This window comes from Tamandua tetradactyla, chromosome 23 (genome assembly GCF_023851605.1).
Source record: "Tamandua tetradactyla isolate mTamTet1 chromosome 23, mTamTet1.pri, whole genome shotgun sequence".
In the NCBI taxonomy this organism is placed as follows: Eukaryota; Metazoa; Chordata; class Mammalia; order Pilosa; family Myrmecophagidae; genus Tamandua; species Tamandua tetradactyla.
In genome coordinates, this window is record NC_135349.1 from 6972348 (window position 1) to 6997506 (window position 25159).

Here is a 25159-nt window from a genome sequence, read left to right on the forward strand (position 1 = left end):
ATCTCTTGATGGGCATTTGGGCTGTTTCCATCTTGTGACAATTGTAAATAATGCTGCTATAAACCTTGGTACGCAAATGTCCATTTGTGTCAGAATACTCTTAAAATTATGTATATTGCTGTCATCTATTAATGGCTCAAATGTTCTCAATGAGGTAAGTGTACCTAAAAAGTAATTAATATTCTCCTTATTTGTTGGATTTTTTTTGTTTTGGTGTTTTTTTTTTTTTTTTAACTTTTTTATTGTATAGTATAACATATATACAAAGCAAAGAAATAAAAAAGCAATAGTTTTCAAAGCAATCTTCAACAAGTAGTTATAGGACAGATCCCAGAGTTTACCATATGTTCCTCTCATATTTTTCCTTCTAGCTGCTCCAGAATATAGGAGGCTAGAGGGCTTAAATACTTTTTTATCATTACAGCTGACTTTTTTTTCCTTCTTTTTTGTGAACAATAACATATACAAAAAAGCTATAAATATCAAAGCACAGCACCATAATTAGTTGTAGAATTTATTTCAGACTTTGATATGGGTTACAATTTCACAATTTTAGGTTTTTACTTCTAGCTGCTCTAAAATACTGGAGACTAAAAAAGGTATCAGTTTAATGATTCAGCATTCATATTCATTTGCTAAGTCCTATCTTCTATGTATAATTCCACCATCACCTTTGATCTTTCCATATCTCTCTTTGGGGTTGTTTGGGCTATGGCAATTTAAAATTTTTGATATTGGAAGGGTCTGTCACTAATATGGGGTAGGGAGATGGAACTGTCTGATGTTCTGTAGAGGTTGGGCTAGGTTTCAGGACTTATCTGGACCAGGGACCCATCTGGAGGTTGTAGGTTTCTGGAAAGTTACTCTAGTGCCTGGAACACTTGTGTAATCTTGTATATTGCCCTAGGTGTTCTTTAGGATTGGCTGGAATGGACCTGGTTGGGGTTGGTTTAATTTTTATTTCCTAAAGTGAATTATTATGAAACTGGTTTTTGTTTGAAAATAATCCAAGGACTTGTCTTGTTTTCAAGAAGCTCATTTTCCTAGAGAATAGTCAGTGTGAGATCTACAAATAAGCTCTTTTGGATACTTAATAACGTAGATACTCAAATTTTCATTTCAGTAACTACTTAAAAGACAGAGCCCTCATAGGCTTTCTTTGGATAGCTGAATACCTGTTTACCTTGCATCACTGATAAAGGACAAATCTCAGGCCAGTGTATTTAACACAGTTAATGGGAATCACCTTCTCAGTCTTGCCATGAGGGTTAAATGGTGCACATGCCACAAAATTCTTATAAAAGTTCCATTCACATGAACCCATGTGCAGATGTCATACAAATAGAATGTTATCATTTATTTAGCAAATAAATGTAAGGGTCATGCTTGATCTACATTTTCTTTTCTGAGTAGCAAAGTAGAATTTTCTATATTAGAAGGTGATTTGGCTGCTGAAGCATCAAGTAGATGTTACAACGTAGTCTTATGAAATCCACTGGCATGAGGGACAGGGACCCCCACCATGACAGCACGCAGCGTGCAGGGGACAGTATCAAACACATTTAGTTGTAAAGATCTCCTGACCCGCAGGTTTCCAATGGAGCAGTTGCCATGGCGAAGACAACCCTGGAGCAGCTCCTGATGAGGTGTGCCGCACCTTTAAAAGATGAGGAAAGAGCTGAAGAGATTTTGTCAGCTCAAGAAAAGTCTTTTCACCATGTGACCCATGATTTAGTTCGAGAAGTCACCTCTCCAAACTCCACTGTGAGAAAACAGGCTATGCATTCACTACAAGTCTTGGCCCAGGTCACTGGAAAAAGTGTGACAGTGATAATGGAACCCCACAAAGAGGTGAGCTTTCTGTCACCTGAACCAGGATCATTTGAACACAACTTTTTCGGCTATTTTTTTTTTTTAATGTGAGTTGTAGATGGTACTTGATTTATAATTTTGTGTCCACATGACCAAGCACTGTTGTGTAATGTTCTTTTTGACCTTAGATATGCAAATAGCTATGTGTTTGTATTTATGGCTTTATCAGTAATTGTTGGTGTCGGGAAAATGGGAGGCTGTTTTCCTGGATTTGTATAGCACAATCTGGTAGTTTTTGTTTGTTTTGTTTCTATTTCTAGTTTTAAGGAGTAGTTACTCTGGAGCCTTAGGAACTAAATGTCTTTCCATGACCAAGTTTAGCATGTGAAGCTTATCTTCCCTTTGCTAATTAAAGGACATCTGTACTTTTCATTCATCTATGTTTTTCAGATTGGCTGTTGTTTTAGGAAAAGGTGATGACAATGGGTGTTTGCTTCTCAAGGGGCAGCTTGTTAGTGATGCTTACTCCTTGCTTTTCCCAGGTCCTCCAGGATATGGTCCCACCCAAGAAACATCTGCTGAGACACCAGCCTGCTAATGCGCAGATCGGCCTGATGGAGGGGAACACGTTCTGTACCACCTTACAGCCCCGGCTCTTCACAATGGATCTAAATGTGGTGGAGCATAAGGTTTTCTACACAGAGGTAGGGGGTGGTGACCTAGAGGGGTGTGGATGGTGATGGCACGTGTCTGGTATGGTAGCCTGAGTATATGAAGACTAGTCAGGCAGGATGCAGTGAAGACATGGGCATGGGCCTCAGCTTTGATGTGGCACAGCACTCTGAGCGGGTATGGCACCTTCTGGCATTGACTAGAAGGAAAGCATGATGACTAGGGGTGTTCAAGCAAATGCTGCTATTTTCTGAGTCCTTAGAACTGTGTTAGACCTCCACAGAGGACCTTGCTTGTTAGGATCCTAAAAATTACATTTTTCCCCCCAGGTTTTAGCTGTTCTTTATTAACCTCCAAATATGTCCATTATACCCACATTTCTCCATCTTTACTGCCCCCAGCAAATGACCAGCATCTCTTTCTTGAACTTTTGCAAGAGTCTCCAAACTCTTCTCTCCATGGCCACTCTTGCCCCTCCAACCAATCTATTTTCCATGCAGTAGTGTCCAGGGGGATCGTTTATACATGCAAATCTAATCATGACACTCAAACATTTGAGTTGCTTTCCTTGCTCTAAGATTAAAGACTGAAATTGCTAATTTGGCATTCCAGGCCCTGCATAATCAAGCACCTGCTTTACTCTGTAGTTTAATCTCAGACCCCTCTCTTCTTTCCTCTCTCTGCTCCTACTGGTCTTACAGTACTTCAGAGCTCACAGGCTTTTGCCAAGGATGGCATTATTGCTTCTACCCCAAAACTTTTTATGCCTAGCTAACTGCTATTTACTCCTGCCATCTCAGCTCAAACATGACTTCCTCATGGAATCCTTTCGTGAGTGGGGTAGGCCCTGTGATATACCTTCTTGAAATACCCTGCACTCTTCCTTTGTATGGCTTAGAACAAGTCTGATTAAAACTTTCATGTTATTAATTCATGTTGTGCCTTCATTTATACAACATGATTCAATACCATAAATAAAAGGAGTGGCTAACCTGGATTTAAATCCTACCAGTTTAGTATTAGGTTAAAGGCAGGAGTCCATAGTGAAACAATCCAAATTGAGTCCTATTTCTGTTTTTTAGCAGCTCTGTGGCCTTGCCCAAGTCACTTAACCTCTTTGCCCGTTTTCGTCATCTAGAAAATGGGAATTAAAATAATACCCACCTGATAAATTTGTTGGGAGGATTGAATGAATTACTCATGTAATATTCTTAGAATATTAACTGGAACTTAGAAAGCATCAAAAGTACTTGTGAATATTATTATTTCTATGATATTCTCACCCACTAAACTAGAAGCTCCCAGTGTGTAGATTCCATGTTTATATTGCTTCCATTTTACTACAGTATTCAGCACAATACTTAATATAAAGGAGATGCTCAATAAACAAATATTGAATGAGTTAGGGGGAAAGTTTCCGTGTTTGACCACTTGAGTTTGAAACTGAGAACATTGTTTGCTCTGTATGTGTTAACATTTAATATCGAACTGGTTTTGCTAATAATTTCCCTCAAGTAGGCAGATCCAAGGCAAAGGTAAAGAACTTATGAAAATTACATTTTTACGCATCTCCTTTACTCACTCTTGTATCAGCTGATGCCCCGAATAAGGCTGGCATATGGCCGATTTATTGATTTATTAGTTACTTACATGCATTCCACTCTTTAGCTGTGACAGTACTCTGTGAAGTATAGATGCTGTTTATTCTTGTTTTGAAGAGTAGGAGACTGAGGCTTTAGGTTGGTTACTTAATCTAAAGCTGCAGAGCAGAGGGCCTGAGGGTTAGATTTGAACCAACACTGTTGCTTTAGAGCCTGGTTCCTAGTCACTGTACTGTCCTTCCCGGTAGTTTGTTTAGCAGATTGAGCTTAATCCTTGGCCCAGTATATGGTCAGTGGCACATGATATTTTATAAGTAGTTATCACTGTAAACATTTGTTAATGTCACTGTGGAGTGAGATTAGACCATGATAAACAGACATATAGCCAAGTTGTAAGCATTAATTCTTTTTTTTTTATTTTTTTTTATTTTTATTTTTTTATTAATTAAAAAAAGAATTAACAAAACAATTAGAAATCATTCCAATCTACATGTACAATCAGTAATTCTTAATAACATCACATAGTTGCATATTCATCATTTCTTAGTACATTTGCATCGATTTAGAAAAAGAAATAAAAAGACAACAGAATAAGAATTAAAACAATAATAGAAAGAAAAAAAAACAAAAAAAACAAAAACAAAAAACCTATACCTCACATGCAGCTTCATTCAGTGTTTTAACATAATTGCATTACAATTGGGTAGTATTGTGCTGTCCATTTCTGAGTTTTTATATCCAGTCCCGTTGTACAGTCTGTATCCCTTCAGCTCCAATTATCCCTTCTCTTTTTTTTTTTTTTTTTTTAATTAACGGAAAAAAAGAAATTAACCCAACATTTAGAGATCATACCATTCTACACGTGCAATCATTAATTCTTAACATCATCACATAGATGCATGATCATCATTTCTTAGTACATTTGCATTGGTTTAGAAGAACTAGCAACATAACCGAAAAAGATATAGAATGTTAATATAGAGAAAAAAATAAAAGTAATAATAGTAAAATCAAAACAAAACAAAACAAAAACCTATAGCTCAGATGCAGCTTCATTCAGTGTTTTAACATGATTACTTTACAATTAGGTATTATTGTGCTGTCCATTTTTGAGTTTTTGTATCTAGTCCTGTTGCACAGTCTGTATCCCTTCAGCTTCAATTACCCATTGTCTTACCCTGTTTCTAACTCCTGCTGAACTCTGTTACCAATGACATATTTCAAGTTTATTCTCGAATGTCCGTTCACATCAGTGGGACCATACAGTATTTGTCCTTTAGTTTTTGGCTGGATTCACTCAGCATAATATTCTCTAGGTCCATCCATGTTATTACATGGTTCATAAGTTTATCTTGTCTTAAAGCTGCATAATATTCCATCGTATGTATATACCACAGTTTGTTTAGCCACTCTTCTGTTGATGGAGATTTTGGCTGTTTCCATCTCTTTGCAATTGTAAATAATGCTGCTATAAACATTGGTGTGCAAATGTCCGTTTGTGTCTTTGCCCTTAAGTCCTTTGAGCATTAATTCTTAAACTATAATAATGGTCTTGTGATCAGACTCAATTTAAAATATTTACCATAGTGAATCATACCTCTTGAGGCACTGTTGAGGTAAACCGAGGCAAAAATCGTAAGAAAGCATATTCTTCCTGTCCGTACTAAGTCTGAATTTCCAATTATGAAAAGCTTAACCTCTTGATTTTTTTAAGTCCCTGTTTTGTTTAGGAATAGGGTCATATGGTCTAGCTTTGATCTTGTATGCCATGTGTAAGAGTTATTGCTTATCAGATTTAACAGGGAATCTAAGAGAGCCATTAGGGTATGAGTGGACAGCTTTCCCTTGGCTGTTCTTGAGATTGATCTATCACCACCTGCATGGAATATTCCTCAGTAAACTTAAGATCAGAACTGGGCAGTGCTGAGTGAAATTGGAGGTATGAAACTGGCTTTCCAAATGCATGTCAGTGCCAGCTGAATCAGAAACATTTGAGGATTAAAAAAAAAAATACGGTTCTCAAGTCTTGCCTCTGGAGATTCAGGTTCAGTAGATTTGGGACGAGACTTGGGAATTTACAGTCTAAAAGCTTCACAAATGGTTCTGATGTGTGGATGTGTTTCGAAACTCTCTTAATGGTAGTAATGTCCCTGCTTAAAGCAGGGACTTTTAAGTTCTTTTAAGAACTGTGGCGAAACATATATACACACACACATAATTATATAGGAGAAGAGTAATTTTGAGTAAAACCTACAAGAGCTGGTAACAGTGGCTTTCTTGAGAATGGAACAAGACGGGTGGTGTGAAGGTTTTTCACTGCATATCCTTTTTCTGCTCTTTCAAATCTTTTATTAGATAGAGGAATCATCTTTTTAAGGTAAAGTTTGACACTATTTTTCCAGGATATAAACAAAGAGAAGGAAAAAATAAGTAATAGAACACCAGATATGCTATTTCAGATATATAAATCTGTATTGTTTGGTAAAATGTCTGAGTATTGCAGAGATTCTGGACTTAGTATAGTAATCCCAGCAACTGTCAGTTTTCTTTATGCTTTTCTGTACTTGAAAAAATAAGTGTCTTAGAATCTGAAGCATTTTTGAACCACGGCACATATATTTCTTGAACTGTAGCTCTAGGCATTGGGTAGCAGCTCTGACAAGAAGATGTGCCTGCCATCATGGAATTTGCAATTAAAGTGATCCTTTGTTTAAAGAAAACAAAAACCGTTTGATATCAGAGTAGATGAGGAAGTATGAGTTTCTTTCAGTAATGAAGTTTACAGATTTTGGTATAGAATAAGGAAGCTCAGTCATATTTTGATACTTTAGGATTTGAGATTAATTTGTCATTACTTTGAGAATAGTTGATTCCCTATTAAGTTTTAATTTAGGAAGTTGTTAGTTGTGTTGAGATGTGTTTGTGTGGTTGCTGTCTTTTGTAAGGTGGTTATGTGGGCTAAATTAAATTGTTTTATCTTTACTTTGCAGCTGTTGAATTTGTGTGAGGCTGAAGATTCAGCTTTAACAAAGTTACCGTGTTATAAAAGTCTTCCATCACTTGTACCTTTACGAATTGCAGCATTAAGTAAGTTATGTAAATTCAAAACAAGCTTCTGCATATAAAAGTGAAAGGAGACAGTGGCTTTTTTTTTTCCTTTAATTTTTCTTATTTAAAAAAAAATCACTTTATGCTTTTATGTTTATCATACTGCTATATTGTAATGTCAGTAGATTGTATTTTCACGATTTGAATAATCTTTTATACTATAATATACTGTGGAGTTTACTCTGTAGTCAACTATTTGCTCTGTAGTTAACTATTACCTTTGAGTAGTAGGATTCTCTGATGAATCAGCTGTTGTGGTTGAGGGAGTTCTCATACGATTCATCCATTGCCATTTTCATTACAGTCAGAGTATGTAGTAAGTTACATTGCAGCCTTTATAGACTTTAGTGATTCATAAAGCATTTGAGAATCCTGCAGTCACTACGCTCTCATTAGGAATGTCAGTCATCATTGTTTAGCATAGGAGTTGCACTAAGTTTCAGAAAATATCCTAGATCAGTACTGACTGATCCTTGTACTTAAATTAAGCACAGCCGTTTCCTTTTATGTTTTTTTGTAATTAATACTTAATATAGGCTTATTTTAGTTGACTTTATCTCTTTGCTGATTTTAATATACTCACTGAAATATTGCCAGGGTCCTCCTCGAATTAGCAGTGGAAGAGTCAGAGGCAGGCTATAAAACCCTTGTTTGAGGTCAGAGTCTAGAGGGAGTGTTCCAAGGCCCAGCAGCCCAAGGCAAGGGAGGTGCTGCCATGGTGCTGTAGGGCATCTTGAGACCTTCTGTGTTCGGGGTCCCTCTCCCTATCCTCTTGGCCAATATGGGCATCACTCCTAGGATGTTATCTCCCAACTAACATACAGGATTGAGGTGTGGCCCCTTTCCTAAAAATATTTATGGTTTTAAAGAACTTATAGTCTTTAACACCCAGAGTTGGGAAGAGGTTACTTGTGGGGGTGGTTGAGGGAACCCTGTGTTTCTTGTGTTAATTGGCATGGGATTCCAGGAGCTTGTGCCCTCCAGCTCATTCAGCATGCAGCTAGTCCACCACAGCCAGGCCCTGCACGCTGAGGATATCTTGGGGCGCTTAATTCCCCTCTGGAGGGTAGCAGTGAACCTGGGCCATGGCCTTTTCTGGTGAGCTCTTGATTTCAATCTTAGCAACTATGGAATATGTAGGTAGAAGACCATGCATGAGTTCTGTCTTTCAAGAGAAAGACTACTAGGAGAGAGGTTTAGTGAGTCACATTTTTTTATTTGTTTGCCTTTAGAGAAGAAAATTGGTCATGTATTTTTTCAGATTAACAATGAAATTGTATTGATTTCTGTCCCTAAAGATGCACTTGCTGCCTGCAATTACCTTCCTCAGTCAAGAGAGAAGATCATTGCTGCACTCTTCAAAGCCCTTAATTCCACAAATAGTGAGCTCCAGGAGGCAGGAGAAGCCTGTATGAGAAAGGTGAATGGTGTGTATGTGTGTGGGTGTGTAATTTTACTTCAGAAGTCTTCCTGTTTACTTTGGACTGTGTGCCTGCTATCAGTATACATTAGATCATAATAATGTCTTTCCCTGTTTCTACTGAACTTTAAAATATTAAACAGTAAAATATGCCTTCCTCATTTTATCATAAATTCCTGGAGTTTATATGGTCGATATTCTACTTTCCCAAGCAAAACATGCTTATTAGAATTGAATATGAGCTGCATTCTATTATAAAATTTCTGCTATTTATTTTTCTTTTTAATATTTTTTTAACAGTTTTTAGAAGGTGCCACAATAGAAGTAGACCAAATCCATACACATATGAGACCTTTATTGATGATGCTGGGAGATTATAGAAGCTTAACGTTGAATGTTGTGAATCGTCTGACCTCGGTTACTAGGCTCTTCCCAAATTCCTTCAATGATAAATTTTGTGATCAGATGATGGTAAGCCAAATGGATTTAAACATGTTCCCTGAAAAACCTTCAAAAATTTAAATTGTTTGTTTTAATAAATAATATATTTTCATGGTTTAAAATTCAAAAATGTAAAAGGGAATACTGTGAAAAGTCTCCCTCTCCTCCCTGTAATCTGACCACCCAGTTCTCCATCCTGAAAACAACCAGTGTTAGAAAGTTTCTCCCCTATAAACAGAAATGGGCATACATGCACATGCAAAAACCACACAGCTCTTTGCCTCAAATACTGATTTCTTCATCTCTACAGGCACACAAAAATGACCAAAACATCTAACTGGAAATTGATAATATTCTAACTATAAAAATTCTAAGTAATGTCTTAATAATAGAGTGCAGTTGGGGAACAGTTATACATGGAAGTGAATATTCCAAATTGGAGGACTATACTTCTCTATAAGCTTCCAAATATATATACATACATACCTACATACTAATAAGCAGGCATGCAAACATCCACCAGAGTAGATAAATTAAATGATACTACTTCTTAATCAGATCACATCAAATATGCATTTTATATTAACATTGTGTATTAAGACGTGGAGCTTACACGTATGAGATTTCTGTATGTGCTGAATGTCCTAATGCTTTATACTCCTCTCCCCTTTAAAAAAATTCTTTTGTCTCTTCTCTCTTGCAGCCTTTTTTTTTTCTTTTGTCCCCAGCCTAACCCTTCAGGTTTGCTATAAACAGGAAATTCATTCAGTGAACATTGCTACCCAGGTTTTGGTTTTTTTTGTTTTTTTTTTTTTTAGAGACAGTGCAAAAAGAATAGAACTGTCTTACAGTTGTAAGTGCAGTTGGATAAAGAATGGACTGTGGTTATTGGTTATTGTTGGTCCCACCATTTTCATCTGTCACCATTATCCACAGAGGCCACCCTGGGCTTGTGTGAGCATGTGCCTTGGCTTCTAGCTGTGTGGGTCTTCCCGCCACGCCCTAAGCCTGCTGGGCCCCGCCAGGGCCCACCACTGCTTCCTCCATTATGTTCTTCACGCCAAGCTACAGCACACGTGGTGGTTTTGTTTACCCTCGTATGCTGTGCTTTTGAGGTTAACAGTTCAACTCTTGAGCATGATTTTAAGGATGAGTCACCTCACTGTATGTGGTAGGGATTCGTGTATGTCCCCACTGAACTAAAAATGAATTTAAATATCAGCACTTTTTTCTTTTTTTGTTTGAGGTGGTTTTAAAAGCAGATGAATGATGATGCAGCTGGCTTTGTTTGCACCCTTAATGCTATTTACTCTCACTTATGTCTGTATTGTAAATAACTATTCTAGTAAGATAAAGGTTTTCTGAATTTATATCCTGGCCATATCCTTTGGGGAATTTTGGGGGGTACGATGTTGTTAGTGTAGACCTTCATTGGACGTACTTTGTTTTATGTGTTTTTTGATGTGCGTTCCTTGGAATACTTGCCCTGTAAAATATGGGCATTCCATGAAAATAGTTCATTGGCTTAGTGACTGGGAAATCCAGCCTGTTGTTTTCCCCTTTTGAAGTTTTACATAAAATCTATAAAGACATTAAAGGCTTAAAGAAGACCTTCCTTTAAGAAGTGTTCATTTGTGTTTAAACCGTTATTCCCCAAGCCTGTTTTACCATGGGATGCTTTTTCGTTGTTGTTGAAACCTGCTTATTTTATTTTGTTTTTGTTTAACACAATAATCTACATTTTTTAAATTAAAGAAGTTGTAAGTTTACAGAAAAATCCGACATAAAATACAGAATTCCCATAAGCTACCCTATTATTAGCACTTTGCACAGCCTTGTAATTACGCTAATAACTATAGTCCATAGTTAACATTAGGGTTTACTTTTATATTGTACAGTCCTGTAGGGTTTTTTTCTTTTTTTGGTATCTTTTTAAATTAATAATTAATTATATATTTTTATGATGATCATTCCTTTCTACATATATAATCAGTAATTCACAATATCATCACGTAGTTGAATATTCATCATCATTATCATTTCTTAGAACATTTGCATCAATTCAGAAAAAGAAATAAAAAAACAGAAAAAAATTCATATGTACCATACCCCTTAACCCTCCTTTTCATTGATCACTAGCATTTCAATCTAAATTTATTTTAACATTTGTTCCCCCTAGTATTTTTATTCCATTTGTTTTACTCATCTGTTGATAAGGTAGATAAAAGAAGCATCAGACACAAGGTTTTCACAGTCACACAGTCACATTTTGAAAGCTGTATCTTTAACCAATCATCTTCAAGAAACATGGCTACTGGAACACAGCTCTATATTTTCAGGCAGTTCCCTCCAGCCTCTCCATTACATCTTGACTAACAAGGTGATATCTATTTAATATGTAAGCATAACCTCCAGGATAGCCTCTCGACTCTGGACTCGCTCAGCCATTGATACTGTATTTTGTCTCATTTCACTCTTTTCCCTTTTGTTCGAGATGGTTTTCTCAATCCTTTGATGCTGAGTCTCAGCTCATTCTAGGTTTCTGTCCCACGTTGCCAGGAAGGTCCACACCCCTGGGAGTCATGTCCCACGTAGACAGGGGGAGGGTGGTGAGTTTGCTTGTTGTGTTGGCTGGAGAGAGAGGCCACATCTGAGCAACAAAAGAGGTTCTCTTGGGGGTGACTCTTAGGCTTGATTTTAAGTAGACTTGACCTATCCCCTGTGGGGTTATGAACAAACCCCAAGACTGGGGCTCAGCCTATAGCTTTGGTTATCCATGGGATGCTTTTTAAAGCAACTTATTAAATCTTCCCACAGGACATCAGTGTTCTAAAAACCAAGTTTGGACAGCACTGAATAATGATACTGCTGTTACTTGAGTGTTCTTGTGTGCCTGGGCTGTGAGGGCAAGACGCTGGTTACAGACGCATCAGAATGCAGTCTTATTTTGTAACGGTTGCCCTTATTCTGCACAGAAGAGAACTGCTACCTGTTTGCACTGATTTGCAGGGCCTCTGACCAAATTGGATCCATGCTTATCTTATTAGCCCGATCCCTTTCAATTTTCCCTTCTATTCCCATGCTCCTCACCCCAGTGGCTGCCTTTCTGTTTCTGGAATTTGCCGAGCTCCTTCTGACTTCAGGTTTTCTTTTCTCTCTGGACTGCCTTCTCTTCTGCTTCTGGTGTGTCTGACTCCTTTGAGTCCTTGCTTGGGTGTTGCTTCCTCATTGCTCCTCCCTCACCCACTCAACCAAGGTCTAATGCTGCTTTCTATTACTCTTTTGTGACATTTACCGCAGTTGGTTTGCTTTCCTGTTGCACTTTGTTTTCCTCACTGGACCATAAGCTCCCCAAGGGCAGGGGTGATGCTTGCTGCTTCTCTGTCCCATGTGCAGCATGGCTCTGGCCCTTCAGGGCACTCAGCAAATGGCTGTAGCATGTGTTTACCAAGTAGTAAAGTGACAGGCCCTGTGTTGTAGTGGCCAAGTTTCAGAAAGTTTCATTTTGTACCAGAGTCAGTTGAGCCTCTTTACCTACAGAATGTACACAGATAGCAGTTACTCTCATCCTTAGTGTGATGGTCGGGCTGTTTTAGTAGTAGGTGCGCTGCAGCGCACACAGGAATGGTGATGAGAACTGATGATCACTTATGTCTTTTACCTAAGAGCAGCTTTTCAGAAGTGAAATGATCCCGTTGCAAAGGAGAAAAAGTGTCTAAAGATGTATTTTTCCAACAGCAACATCTGCGCAAATGGATGGAAGTGGTGGTCATAACTCACAAAGGGGGCCAGAGGAGCGACGGAAACGTGAGTGACTCGTTTGTTTTGGGGACGGGCAGCTGTGCTGTGCCCCGTGGTATCAGTGTTAATCCCGGAGTAGTTCTTCCAGTGGAAATGGCGGGCAGAAATCGAGTTTTACCTGACTACAGTTCATGTGAATCCTTAAATGTGTTTTATTACTGTAACATTTTGCTTTTATTTCTTTTAATTGCTTAACATTCCTTTTTATGTGTCTTTAAAATCTTTCTCTTGTTCATTTTAATATAATGTTTTTGTTTGTGTGAATTTTGGAAAATTTGAAACATTAGTATTTCAATTTTATTAGTTTTACTTTCAATAGTGTATTTTCTAGAATCTTCTTGGTAGTCACTATTTACAGGTAATACCTCCCTCCACTATTGTTTCCATTGTTTTCGATCTCTTGGTGGTTGATAAACATTGTGATTAGCGATTAATCATTATTGTCTAGTGAAACTTATTAGAGATTTTTTAGCACTAAGAAGAATGTAAGAAAGCATTACATAAATGATGGCATAATATATTTTCTAGGTCTGAATCCCCCACCCCACTTTGTTCACCAGTCATTCAGTAGTTAATACTGCATGACACATTTTTAAGGGATTTGAGAAGGGAAACAGCTTTAGTTAAACCTTTTAAAATATCTGATGTTGACTATTAAAGACGTAAAAAAAAGAATGCTTTCTGCTGTTTTGAATCTGTTTTTATTTGTATATGTTTTTTCTTTTTCAAGTATTTTTAAAGTTGATGCTTCGTTTTAGTGGAATTGTGTTTTCCTTAGGTCCCTCTATACCTGGTGAGATTTTACAGCCTGTCCTGATTAGGGAGTTTCTTAATAGTACTTCACAGGCATGATAACGTGGCTTTTTGTCCTTTTGTGCCTGTTTGTTTGATGCTGTGTTTCATCCCAACTTGGATTTTTTTTGGCTTTATTATGCTTTGTTTTAACCATTCTCTGTCATGGTGTTTTGTTTAAGTCATATCTCCTGCTGCTCCTAAACAGGCGACTAAGCACAATTAAATCACAATTTTAACCTTTTTAGGAGTTGTCTACCATCCATGACTTCTTTTCTCATGTATGCAGAAAAAAATCAGGAAATCTTTGTGGGGAACAGCTGAGTATACTAAAAAAGCATCCGCTCGTGGGAGTAGGTACATGTGTCTGTATATTTTTCCTCCCCATCTCTGATCTGTTAGGTATTTTTGCTTTAAGATTTATATATATTTTTTGATACTAAGCTGCTAATTCTCTAAAATACATATAGTCAGTTCTAGAAGAAACCCTAAATATCCTAGTGGATAAATGAATGATAGCTATTAGATAAAAAAGATTCTATAAACTTTTATAGCAAATTATTCCAAGGAAGTAGGGGTGGTGGGGGCAGTTGTGTGAGGGTGGAATTGTTTGTACATTGAAAAGCAATGGGCTCCTTTCAAAATGCTTTTATCATTGTTTTGAGTATATTGCTTAAACAACCTGGAAATGTCCAGCTCCGAGGGTGGCTGCATGTCTGAATGCAGAGGCTGTGGTATTTGGGGGTCAAAAGCAATTGGCCATGGCTTGGTCCTCTGAGCCCAGGGCCAGGCACCTTTCTGTTCTTTAATTTTTTTAATGGATATTACACATAATTGGAAATGTATCTTGGAAAGTAGTTTGTTCCTGTTTCATAAGCTCCCCAAATAGCATTGCCTAATTGAAAAACTAGAATTGAAGCTATGTTAAATAGTTGATTAAACAATCCATAAAAGCTCCTCTGTGGGCACATGACCTTTGCACTGTCATGTTTAGGAAGATTTTCTTTGTTAGCACTGAGCTGGAAGGGAAGAGCTCATGACCACCTGTTATGCAGTTCTGGTACATTCTCAGCCCCTCCGTCCCCAGTACACATAAAAGTAGTTCAAGGAAGACGGAGATTTGCTTTGCAAGGTCTCATAGATATCTGGTGGGGTTGTGTCATGGCCTGTGGCTTCTTTTTGATGTGTGGGCCTCAGGATGCCTAATCAATGGGTTGAAACCTGGCACACTTTATATCTTAGCACGTCACATGAATGCTTGGGCTGTTCACTCTAATGAAACAGGTTTTTAAATGTATTTGCATGCAGCAGGGTTTTATGGTTTTTCCCCTTAGACAAGAATTCTGAAATCCCTGTTTTTAAAAACTTTCATGTCAGAAAGGAATATACTCTGTTGGAAGGGCCATGCTGGACATTTGAAGGGTGGAAGGTGTACCTTTTGCTGTTGAGCATTTGTTAATTATTGTGTGCTTTCTGATAATTGTCTTTACTGTCTTGTTTTCCCTAATAATCCTTATTGTGTATGAGTATATGGGAACTTTTAATGTAAATAACATAAATAGAAAAAAAGATGATTTTCCTCCCCATCCTCAGGAAAGCATTTCAGAGTGCGGGAGATGTTCCTTGTCTCCATTCTGTCAGTTTGAGGTGAGAATAACCTATTAAAAGTCAGTTAATGACTTGCAATGTGAAGAACAGTTTCTTTTCTTTTCTTTTCTTTTTTACTCTTTTGTTGCCTTTTTTCATGCTGTAATTTTTGTTTTGGTTCAGCCTGCCATGGAAGGGGTAGAGGTGAGAATTTCAGTGGAGGTGCAGGAGGGGGTTGCTGTCGTATTGGGTTTTGCTGTGACTTGTTAGCTGTATCGTGGTTCTGTAGTGGGCAGAGTGCGTTGTGCCTTGGAGTGCAGTGAACCGTCTTGTCTGTCTGTCTGTGGCAGAGTTGTATTGGTATCATTGCTGTGAAATGTCCACATGCCGAGCATGTTTTCTGTCAGGAACTGTTAAGCAAGATTCTGAGTTTTTGTTCTCTGTATGTTAGAATTGCAATATCTCAGTATTGTTAAAAATTTCACTTTGGGTTTGTTATCATAATGTTCCTATGAACTCATGCATCCACCTCTTGAGGGGAACCACCACAAGAAATGTAGTATACCTGCTGGAAAGTGCAAACTCCCGGCTCACTGACTGCCTTGAATTTAAAACCTCGCTGCTCCTGTCCGCTCAGCCCTCCTCTCTCTCACACACACATATACTGGTGTAGTTTCACCTCTGACTTAGGACAGTCAGAGGACAGTGGACAGTCCCTCTTCTGTAAAATGGGGATAATAATCGCTATCGTTTCTATCTTCCAGTGGTACTGGGAGGAAAGAAGTGGTTTTATGACAGTGGTTTAAAAACTAAAAACCATGATTAAAAGTGCCATTATTAAAATTTTATAGTTTCATATGAAAACTTTATTCTGCTGGAAGGTTTAAATTCTGCAGAAGACAATTTAGAGGTGGAATGGGTTTGATACTGAGCAAACTTCCTCACGACTGGCATTTGTCATCCCCATTTCACTGTGCTTAGGGTGACAGTGGCCATACTGAGCATGATGCAGGATGAACTGGTAGGGATTCTTACCTTCCCTGTGGCCATGTGGAATGCCTCTAAATGGCAGACGCAAAACTATGGAAACTGAAAATGGAAAGTTGAAATGACTCTCCATCAGAGCATTCGACCACTGGGCCATTGACATATTTGAATTGGCGCTGGATGTGCTGAAAGTGCTAAACTTTTGGCATTTCATGTGTTAAATAGTTATTCAGTAAGCAGTTTGTCCGCTTGATTTTGAAGCCTGGTTTAAAAATACTTAGTACTGTGGCCAGGTAATTATTTAGGTTGTTATTTACTTTCTAGTTCAAATACTTGAGTGTTTTTGGAGGACTTCCTTTGTGCTAGGTTTTGAGGGCAAAAGAAGTCTGTTCCTTCTGAACCTAGTTGACTGGGAGGTGGTATTCTCACGGCCACATGAGGAGTCACCTCCTTCTCTGTGGGAGGCACTAACACAGATGACTGGAGGTGGCTTCCAGCACTTGTCTGTGCACATGAAAACGAGCACAGCAGTCACTCAGGCACACACAGTCAGGCCCTCTTCTCTCCGCTGAAAGAGACAGTCTGAAGGCCATGGGCAATTAGTTTCCTTAGGACACAGTTATAATCCAAGATGGGTAAGTTGTGGCTTTTTACATGTTAACTCTGCTTTTGTTGGCTAGCCTTGCAAATCTAGTTAGACTTTAGTAGGACCTGTAGTAATGTTGATATTGTTAGCTAGTGGAACTAATTGGCCCATTTTATAATATCTGGTTTTCTTTATTAGGAAATGAAGATCTGTTCAGCAATAATAAACCTTTTTCACTTGATCCCTGCTGCACCCCAAACTCTGGTGAAGCCTTTGTTAGAGGTTGTAATGAAAACAGAACGGGCTATGTTGATTGAGGTAAATGGTCAAATTTAGGATTAATTCTGATTTTTCTTCCCTCTGTTACTTGTAATATCTTCACTTTGTTTTATTTTAAATTGGTTAGTCTAACAGAATAAAAATGCTAAATAGTAACATTTTCTTGTGGTTATTAGCACTCTCCAATTATGAGGTGAGAGCATGCTCTTACTGTGTTAGGTAAGTGGGCAAATGAGTTAAGAAGAGCCTCAACCCCTGAGATGGGGAAGGTTCCAAGGGCAGTTTCACCCTGTGTTTTCCAGGCTGGGAGTCCATTCAGAGAGCCTCTGATCAAGTTTCTGACTCGGCACCCCTCACAGACAGTGGAGCTGTTCATGATGGAAGCGACACTGAATGATCCCCAGTGGAGCCGAATGTTTATGGTAAAGGGCTATGGGAATTGGCGCTGGATGTCAACTGCAAATCAGTACCAGTCCACGTATTCTAACATGCAAATTTTTCACTTGTTTGGCCTCCTGACTTTATTTTTCTGGAATATATTTTAATATTGAAACATAATTACTATTTGCTTATGTATATGGAAAGTTCAAGTTCAGGATTAACCCTTTGTAGGATTTGAGGGGGACAGAGGGTAGTGGTAGTAACAATGAACGCACTGCCAAGATTATGAAAATCATAATCATAAAGTATGATTACTGTTTTTATTTTTTTAAGTGTTCCTACAGTAACTGGTGTTTGCAAATTTTGATTAGCTTAACCTAGTCTTTTGTTTGTTCATTTTATTTTCAGAGTTTTTTAAAACACAAAGATGCCAGACCTCTTCGTGACGTGCTGGCAGCTAATCCCAACAGGTTCATCACTCTGTTGCTGCCGGGGGGCACCCAGACCGCTGTGCGCCCTGGCTCACCCAGCACCAGTACAATGCGCCTGGACCTGCAGTTCCAGGCCATCAAGGTACTTGTGTCTTAATTCACGCATCAGAAATCCCAGATGTTTGAGATATGGAGAGAATTCTGTCTGTTCATCTCCTAATTGTCTCCTCTTTGACAGATCATAAGTATTATAGTTAAGAACGATGATTCCTGGCTGGCCAATCAACACTCTTTGGTGAGCCAGTTGAGACGTGTGTGGGTTAGTGACATCTTTCAAGAAAGACACCGTAAGGAGAACATGGCTGCCACCAACTGGAAGGAGCCCAAGCTGCTGGCCTACTGTCTCCTAAATTATTGCAAGTGGGTGCATTGTCTTGCTTGACTTCGAGTTGAACAGGAGCATTGTCCTTACTTGTACATGGCCATGGTTCATTGGATGCACAGAGACGAGTTGTTGTAATGGTCTCATATGTAGTGATGAAATTTGCTGAAGTTGACCTGTTTTTCTTATTGTGACCTTTCAGAAGGAACTATGGAGATATAGAGCTGCTTTTCCAGCTACTCCGAGCCTTTACTGGTCGTTTTCTCTGTAACATGACATTCTTGAAAGAGTACATGGAGGAAGAGATTCCCAAAAATTACAGCATTGCTCAAAAACGAGCCCTCTTTTTTCGTTTTGTAGACTTCAATGACCCCAACTTTGGAGATGAACTCAAAGCTAAGGTAGGTCCCCATGTGAGACAGTAGAAGGTGGGCATTTGAGCTTCACTAGCTTAGGGCCCCTAGGCACTCCCACCTCTCACTGTATCTCACTGACACGTAAATACTAGGCTAGACTGTCCATGAGAAAAAGTCATTGATGAGGAACATGAGGCAAATTCACCAGTACTGAAAAGTAATTTTTTGTTATTAGAGTGTTTAAAGTGAGCAGAGTAAAAGAGGCCAAAATCTCTCTTTCTCAAAATTGATGGTACAGTCTGGCCAAACTGGCTGCCATAGACTTCCTAAGGGAAATAAAAAGCATGATTTTGTTTTCCTTTCCTTATTCTTTTTCTTTTTTATTTTTTTTGGTAGGTTCTACAGCATATCTTGAATCCTGCCTTCTTATATAGCTTTGAAAAGGGGGAAGGAGAGCAGCTCTTAGGACCTCCTAATCCAGAAGGAGATAATCCGGAAAGCATCACCAGTGTGTTTATAACAAAGGTGGTATCACTAACAGTTCATTGGTTTGAAAAGTAACCTACCAGATGAATGAACTGTGTAATGGGGCCCACTGAAATAAGTTTATTTCACTAAGGGTGGTGTTTTTTGTTTTTTTTTTTAATATTTTTATTGATAAAACAACTTACAAGCATACATTCTTAACATACAAATACTCCATACATTATGTACAATCAGTAAGCTCACAGTATCATCACATAGTTGTATATTCATCACCATGATTATTTTTTTGAACAATTGCGTCACTCCAGAGAAAGAAAGAAAAAAGAAAAATGCATACATACCATATCCCTCACTCCTCCCTCTCGTTGACCAATAGTATTTCCATCTACTAAGGGTGGTGTTTTGATTTGATTGCATTAATTTATAGCAGAGCATTACGTTATAATGCTTATAAGTCAGTTCTTGAAAGCTGTTCATTTTGAAATGAGTTGACTTTCCAAATTAAATATTCCAATCAGAAGTACGACATATCTCTATGGAAAGTCAGACACCAAGCAGTTATTTTGTAAAAGCTGCTAATGCTGATCAGCCAAGTTTTGGCATTCTATTCTGTTTTTTAGTTTTAGCTTAGCAGAGGACTCTACTAAAAGCAGGTGAGAGTATTACACTGGACTCAGTCGCCACTGTGACCTTTTGTTGCCAGGTTAATGAAACAAAGTTGTGGGAATTTTCTGTGCATTTTTACAATAGGTTTTCCAGTTTGTACTAGAGAGACTTAAAAAAAAAAATCTGGTAATTCTTTAAGGAATGCCTGTCTTATGTTACATTCATAATGCATCCACTGTCTTATGCAAGTGGGGCTATTTAAATTTGTTTTTGACATTGAGATTATATACTGAGTGTTCTGTGCAACAGCTGTTTTTTATAGTACGAGTTGGCATTCCATCTGAAGTTTGGATTAATGGGTTTTATAATAGATAACTGTCACATATTAATGCTCTTTGGAGGGACATAGTTTTCTCACCCATTCTGTCGTGGGGTTAAGACACAGGGAGCTTTTGTCCTTATTGGCAGGTTACAGGTCCATGCATAATTCCTATAGTTTTCTACCCACCCAACCCCAAGCCATCCTCCAAGGAAATTAGAGCTGAGCCCAAAGATTTATTCATTTACATGTAGATCTTTGCCTTATTCTCGGAAAATATGTGGAGATAGTAACTGGAACATGGCCTCTTCCTCTTTGCCACCTTTTCTAGCCTCCATCTTTTGGGTCAGCTGCTGCTGACTCAGGACAGATGAGGAGAAACGGCATGGCTTCCCTTCCTTGGGTGGGCTGGAGGTATGGCCATAGCTTGGGCGTGCGGGGCAGTTGTAAGGTAGCAGATACAGGGAAGGTAAAGGTCCCTTGACAAAAATACAGCTGTGCTGGACAGTCTGGTAGGAGGAAAGTAAGTTAGGATTCTTTAACTGGATGATGCAGTCAGTATTCTTGATTTAATAGAGGCAAAGAGTAATTCTCAAAGAATGTACATTCTTTTTCTTATGTTCATGAACACCAAAAGAAATCTTATTAGATATTTGGTCATAGAAAATCATAATTTTTAAAAAACAGAGATTTTTCCAGATCACATTTTCTAATCATAATGCAGAAAAATAAGAAATAAATGATTAAAAGGTAACTAGAAGTAAAGTCTCAACTACTTGAAAATTAAGCACCTTATCCTAAATCACCTTGTATCAAAGAGGAAGTCAAAAGACACATTGCAGGGCGGGCCATGGTGGCTCAGCAGGCAGAGTTCTTGCTTGCCATGCCGTAGACCCGGATTCGATTCCCAGTGCCTGCCCATGAAAAAAAGACACATTACATGCTAAATATAAAGCATTCTAAAGATAAATACTTCACATCAAAATCTTTTTTTTAATATTGAAATAAATATAGTGAGTTTCTAATCCACATGTGTAAAAGGAAATCTGACATGACATTTACTTCCCTCATTGTAAGACTCAGTATTCACTGTGTGTGTGTGTGTCTGTGTGTGTATTTTTTAGAGGTCTAAACTGTATGACCCTTAGGTAATACAGTTCAGAATAAGAGGTGGCTTCCTTTTTGTTGGTCTTTCCTCACAGGTACTTGACCCAGAGAAGCAAGCAGACATGCTGGATTCCCTGCGGATCTACCTCCTGCAGTACGCCACGCTGCTGGTGGAGCATGCCCCCCACCACATCCACGACAACAACAAGAACCGCAACAGCAAGCTGCGCCGCCTGATGACCTTCGCGTGGCCCTGCCTGCTCTCCAAGGCCTGTGTGGACCCAGCTTGCAAGTACAGTGGACACTTACTTCTGGCGCACATCATTGCCAAATTTGCAATACATAAGAAAATTGTCCTTCAGGTATTTTACAAATCTCCCTTCCGTCCAAATGCATTTGAACATGTGTATGAACTCTCATGAGTTCAGCCTTTCCTTTTCTGTTGTCTCTCCCCATTTGTTTAAAATGTTCATTTTTGCCATATTATAAAAACTGGGAAACTTCCCTCTTGTAATCGTTTATGTCTCTTGCTCCCCCATCAGTGCTGTGCTCTCTTACAGCCTTGCTTTTAAAACAAAATTGTCACTGTTTTCTACCCCAGACTTCTCTACGCACTGCATTCTGGCTTTTAATTCTGCCATCCCATTGCAGAATGTTTTGATCAGGGCCCCAGTCCACTCCTTTAGCTGAAAGCAGCAGGTCCTTTTGAACTTTTTTCTTCCTAACCCCTCCACTGTGTCAGTGATATCGTACTCTTCTTCCTGGAGTCTCCTCTTGGTGGTTTACACTTGGAGGTTATGCAAGCCCTTTGAGTTTTGTTTCCTTATTCATGAGCTCTGTGACATTGGGTGAGTTACTGTCTCTCTGTACAAAGTTCAATGTAGTAATACTTGAGTACACAGCTTGTCTGCTCCATTATGTGATTGTTCTTGTTGTTCTCATCTGTGATTACGTGTTTTCCTCTTACCACTCCTCTTATGACCTTTTGAAGTATTAAACTCCAGACTCGGATAGAACCAGGGGTGGGGCCTCTTGAATCAACAGGCACCAGAGCTACAACTCCCAGTCTCTGCACCAGCACTGCACTCCCCAGCTCATCCAAGCTGGAAATGGAGGGTCAGCCCTCACTCCCTGTAATCCTCCCAGCGCCCATGCATCCTCATGGTCATGTCCTGGTGATTCTGACACCAACCCCCCTCCTTGCCACCCCAGCACCAGTCAGGTCAGCTCTGTATTCCCAAGACCTCACACCATACCTTCATCTTTCACTTAAACTACTGCAGTAGCTTCTTATCATGGCCTCTAATAGTGTCCCCGCAAGGCATTTTTTCTTACTGTAGCCAAAGTGAAATGTTCAGTGCACTTCCGCTGACTTGCTGTTGGACAGAGGTCCTGAGAGCAGGGGCCAGGTCTTCCTCATCTTTGAGAACCCCTCCCTAGCCCAGCAGGGCCACTTAGTGGGTGCTCATGGACAGTAGAACACATCAAAACTCAATGGAGGGTGGATGATGGTGGGGCAGTGGCAGAGTTCTCGCCTGCTGTGCTGGAGACCCAGGTTTGATTCCCAGTGCCTGCCAGTGTTTTAAAATAAAAAAAAAAAAACAGTGGAGGAAAAAGCAACTTAGCTGTTTTCTAATAAGAGTCCAAAGAATTTTTTAAAAATTATTTTTCAAAAATATCCTAACTTGGTTTAAGTGATTGTATGCTGGATTTTGTTTGTTTGTTTGGTTTTTGTTTTTTAATTCCTCTCCTCTTACATAAGAAGCTCTTTCCTGTCTTAGGTTTTTCATAGTCTTCTCAAGGCTCATGCAATGGAAGCTCGAGCAATCGTTAGACAGGCGATGGCCATCTTGACTCCTGCTGTACCTGCGCGGATGGAAGACGGACACCAGATGCTGACCCACTGGACAAGGAAGATCATCGTGGAGGAGGGCCACACGGTTCCTCAGCTGGTTCATATTTTGCATTTGATAGTGCAGCATTTTAAGGTATGTAGAGAGTTCCATAGATTAATGTGTAATCACTTGGGCATTTGCTTCTCTCATTTTCTGCAGTAATAATGTGGTTATTCATCTTTGAGTAAGGCTATTTCTGGCTCATTGATTAGTGTGTGTATATGCACATGGCCTTGTCAGTATGGAAAGTGCTGAAGTATTGAGATTATGTCCCATGCAGGTGCTTCTTTTTGTCTGAAACCACAGTTTTATTGAAGTCTTTAGAGTTGTAAAATGGGAGGTAGTCATTCAATCTAGATTACAGAAACTTGGCTTGAAAAATTGTCTCTAGCACTTCCTTCTGTGTAGCAAAATCATCTACTTTGTGGAATTTATTCTTATGTAAGTGTTTCCTGTAGATTATGAGTAGAGGTTGAAAGGATTGACTTGAAAGCTAATTCTTTTGCAGCCAGCTCTTAGAACTGGGAATTTGATTCTTGGTAAGTCCTTTAACTTTCATGTTATCAAATCTGAAGTTTGAGTCATGTGACTAGACTTGCCGCTCTAAAGGGAATTCAATTTTTCCAGTGTTTTTGAAAGACAGCATTTTCAGGCTATTAGTACCATTCCTCTGCTGGACTCAGAGCGGGGAGAAACACCTGGGTCATGGTAACATCTTTGCCAAAGGGTCATGGTAACATCTTTGCCAAAGTTACGATTCAGAATTCTGGAGCATGAGGTCGTGCGTACGTGTGTGCTTGGTGGGGCCCAGGGGTGGCCTCCCTGACCGGCCCGTGCCTGCAGGTGTACTATCCGGTGCGGCACCACTTGGTGCAGCACATGGTCAGCGCTATGCAGAGGCTGGGCTTCACACCCAGCGTCACCATCGAGCAGAGGAGGCTGGCGGTGGACCTCTCAGAAGTTGTCATCAAGTGGGAGTTGCAGAGGATCAAGGACCAGCAGGTAGGAACATGACCCTCTCAGGTTCCCCCTGCTTGTATCATGTATTACACTTATGCTTTCCCCTAGAAGGCAGTCAGTAAAGTCAAATTTGTGTGTGTGTTTTAAGCCGGATTCAGATATGGATCCAAATTCCAGTGGAGAAGGAGTCAATTCTGTCTCATCTTCCATCAAGAGAGGCCTGTCGGTGGATTCTGCCCAGGAAGTGAAGCGCTTTCGGACGGCCACGGGAGCAATAAGTGCAGTAAGCTCACGGGCACGCCTGGCAGTGTGTTTCTTCCTGGGCGCTGTGCTCCTTGTGAGGTCAGCACCCTGTGAGTGTGTAGAAGTGCCAAGAACCAGACTGGAGAGGCAGCTAGGACAAGCTGTACTCCATACCTGGGAACATGGTAACATGTTACTCACTGGAGGGGTCTCCTGAATTGCCAGAGACATTTTTCTTGGCCCTGATTTAATGCCATTAGCGTTCTGGCGATAAGGATTAAATACTGTGTAAAGGCATCAAGAGAAACTCTTTGATGTAAGAAAATGGGCTGAGAACCTGTGCCCACGTTGTGATCTAATTTTTAAAAACACAATGTGTTCTGTTTTGTGTTGGGAGTGCAGCCACCAGGAGGGTCCTGGGGGCTCATCTCCCACCCCCCTCCCTTGTTTGAGTGACTGGTTCAGGGCCCTGTGCTAGACATAGTTGGGGCCGCTGTCCAGAGCAGTTCACACTGGCTCAGCCGCTTATAATTCCAACTTTGTGTACCTGAGACGGAACTCTCCTCCACCTGTCAGTATTCTCTTGGAGTGTGTGGCACCAGCATTCTCCCTGTGCTCAGGAAAAACTGGAACCATCTGCAGTCGCCCACTCATTCCTCTCCACGTGTCTGGACCGAGAACAAGTCGTCTTGGTCCTGCTGTGAACATTTCCCCTTTCCCACGTCTCTTTCCCACCAGCCTGATCCAAGCTTCATCCCCTCTTGTCCAGGTTGTTGAAACTGCCTTCTCCTAACTCACTCCTTTGCTTTCTCTTTTATCCCCCTTCAAGGTATTTCTCACAAAACACTTTCTTTGCCGAATTTAAGTCAGGGGAAGTTGGGTGAAGGGCACATGGAACCTCTTTATT

At 39.6% G+C, this 25159-nt stretch overlaps 1 protein-coding gene across 8 annotated transcripts in view; it reads left to right on the forward strand.

Moving 5' to 3' along the window:
* Positions 1-25159, forward strand: part of TRRAP (transformation/transcription domain associated protein) — a 144885-nt gene that overhangs the window by 59730 nt on the left and 59996 nt on the right. For all 8 annotated transcript variants that reach the window (XM_077140608.1, XM_077140607.1, XM_077140613.1 and 5 more), the window contains 16 exons: positions 1591-1851; positions 2355-2516; positions 7076-7172; positions 8492-8613; positions 8914-9084; positions 12793-12861; positions 17006-17125; positions 17389-17508; positions 17876-18040; positions 18137-18318; positions 18483-18681; positions 19033-19161; positions 21250-21516; positions 22936-23142; positions 23893-24051; positions 24158-24292. In XM_077140608.1, the coding sequence (XP_076996723.1) occupies positions 1591-1851; positions 2355-2516; positions 7076-7172; positions 8492-8613; positions 8914-9084; positions 12793-12861; positions 17006-17125; positions 17389-17508; positions 17876-18040; positions 18137-18318; positions 18483-18681; positions 19033-19161; positions 21250-21516; positions 22936-23142; positions 23893-24051; positions 24158-24292 (2565 nt within the window). The remainder of the gene's footprint in view (positions 1-1590; positions 1852-2354; positions 2517-7075; positions 7173-8491; positions 8614-8913; positions 9085-12792; positions 12862-17005; positions 17126-17388; positions 17509-17875; positions 18041-18136; positions 18319-18482; positions 18682-19032; positions 19162-21249; positions 21517-22935; positions 23143-23892; positions 24052-24157; positions 24293-25159) is intronic.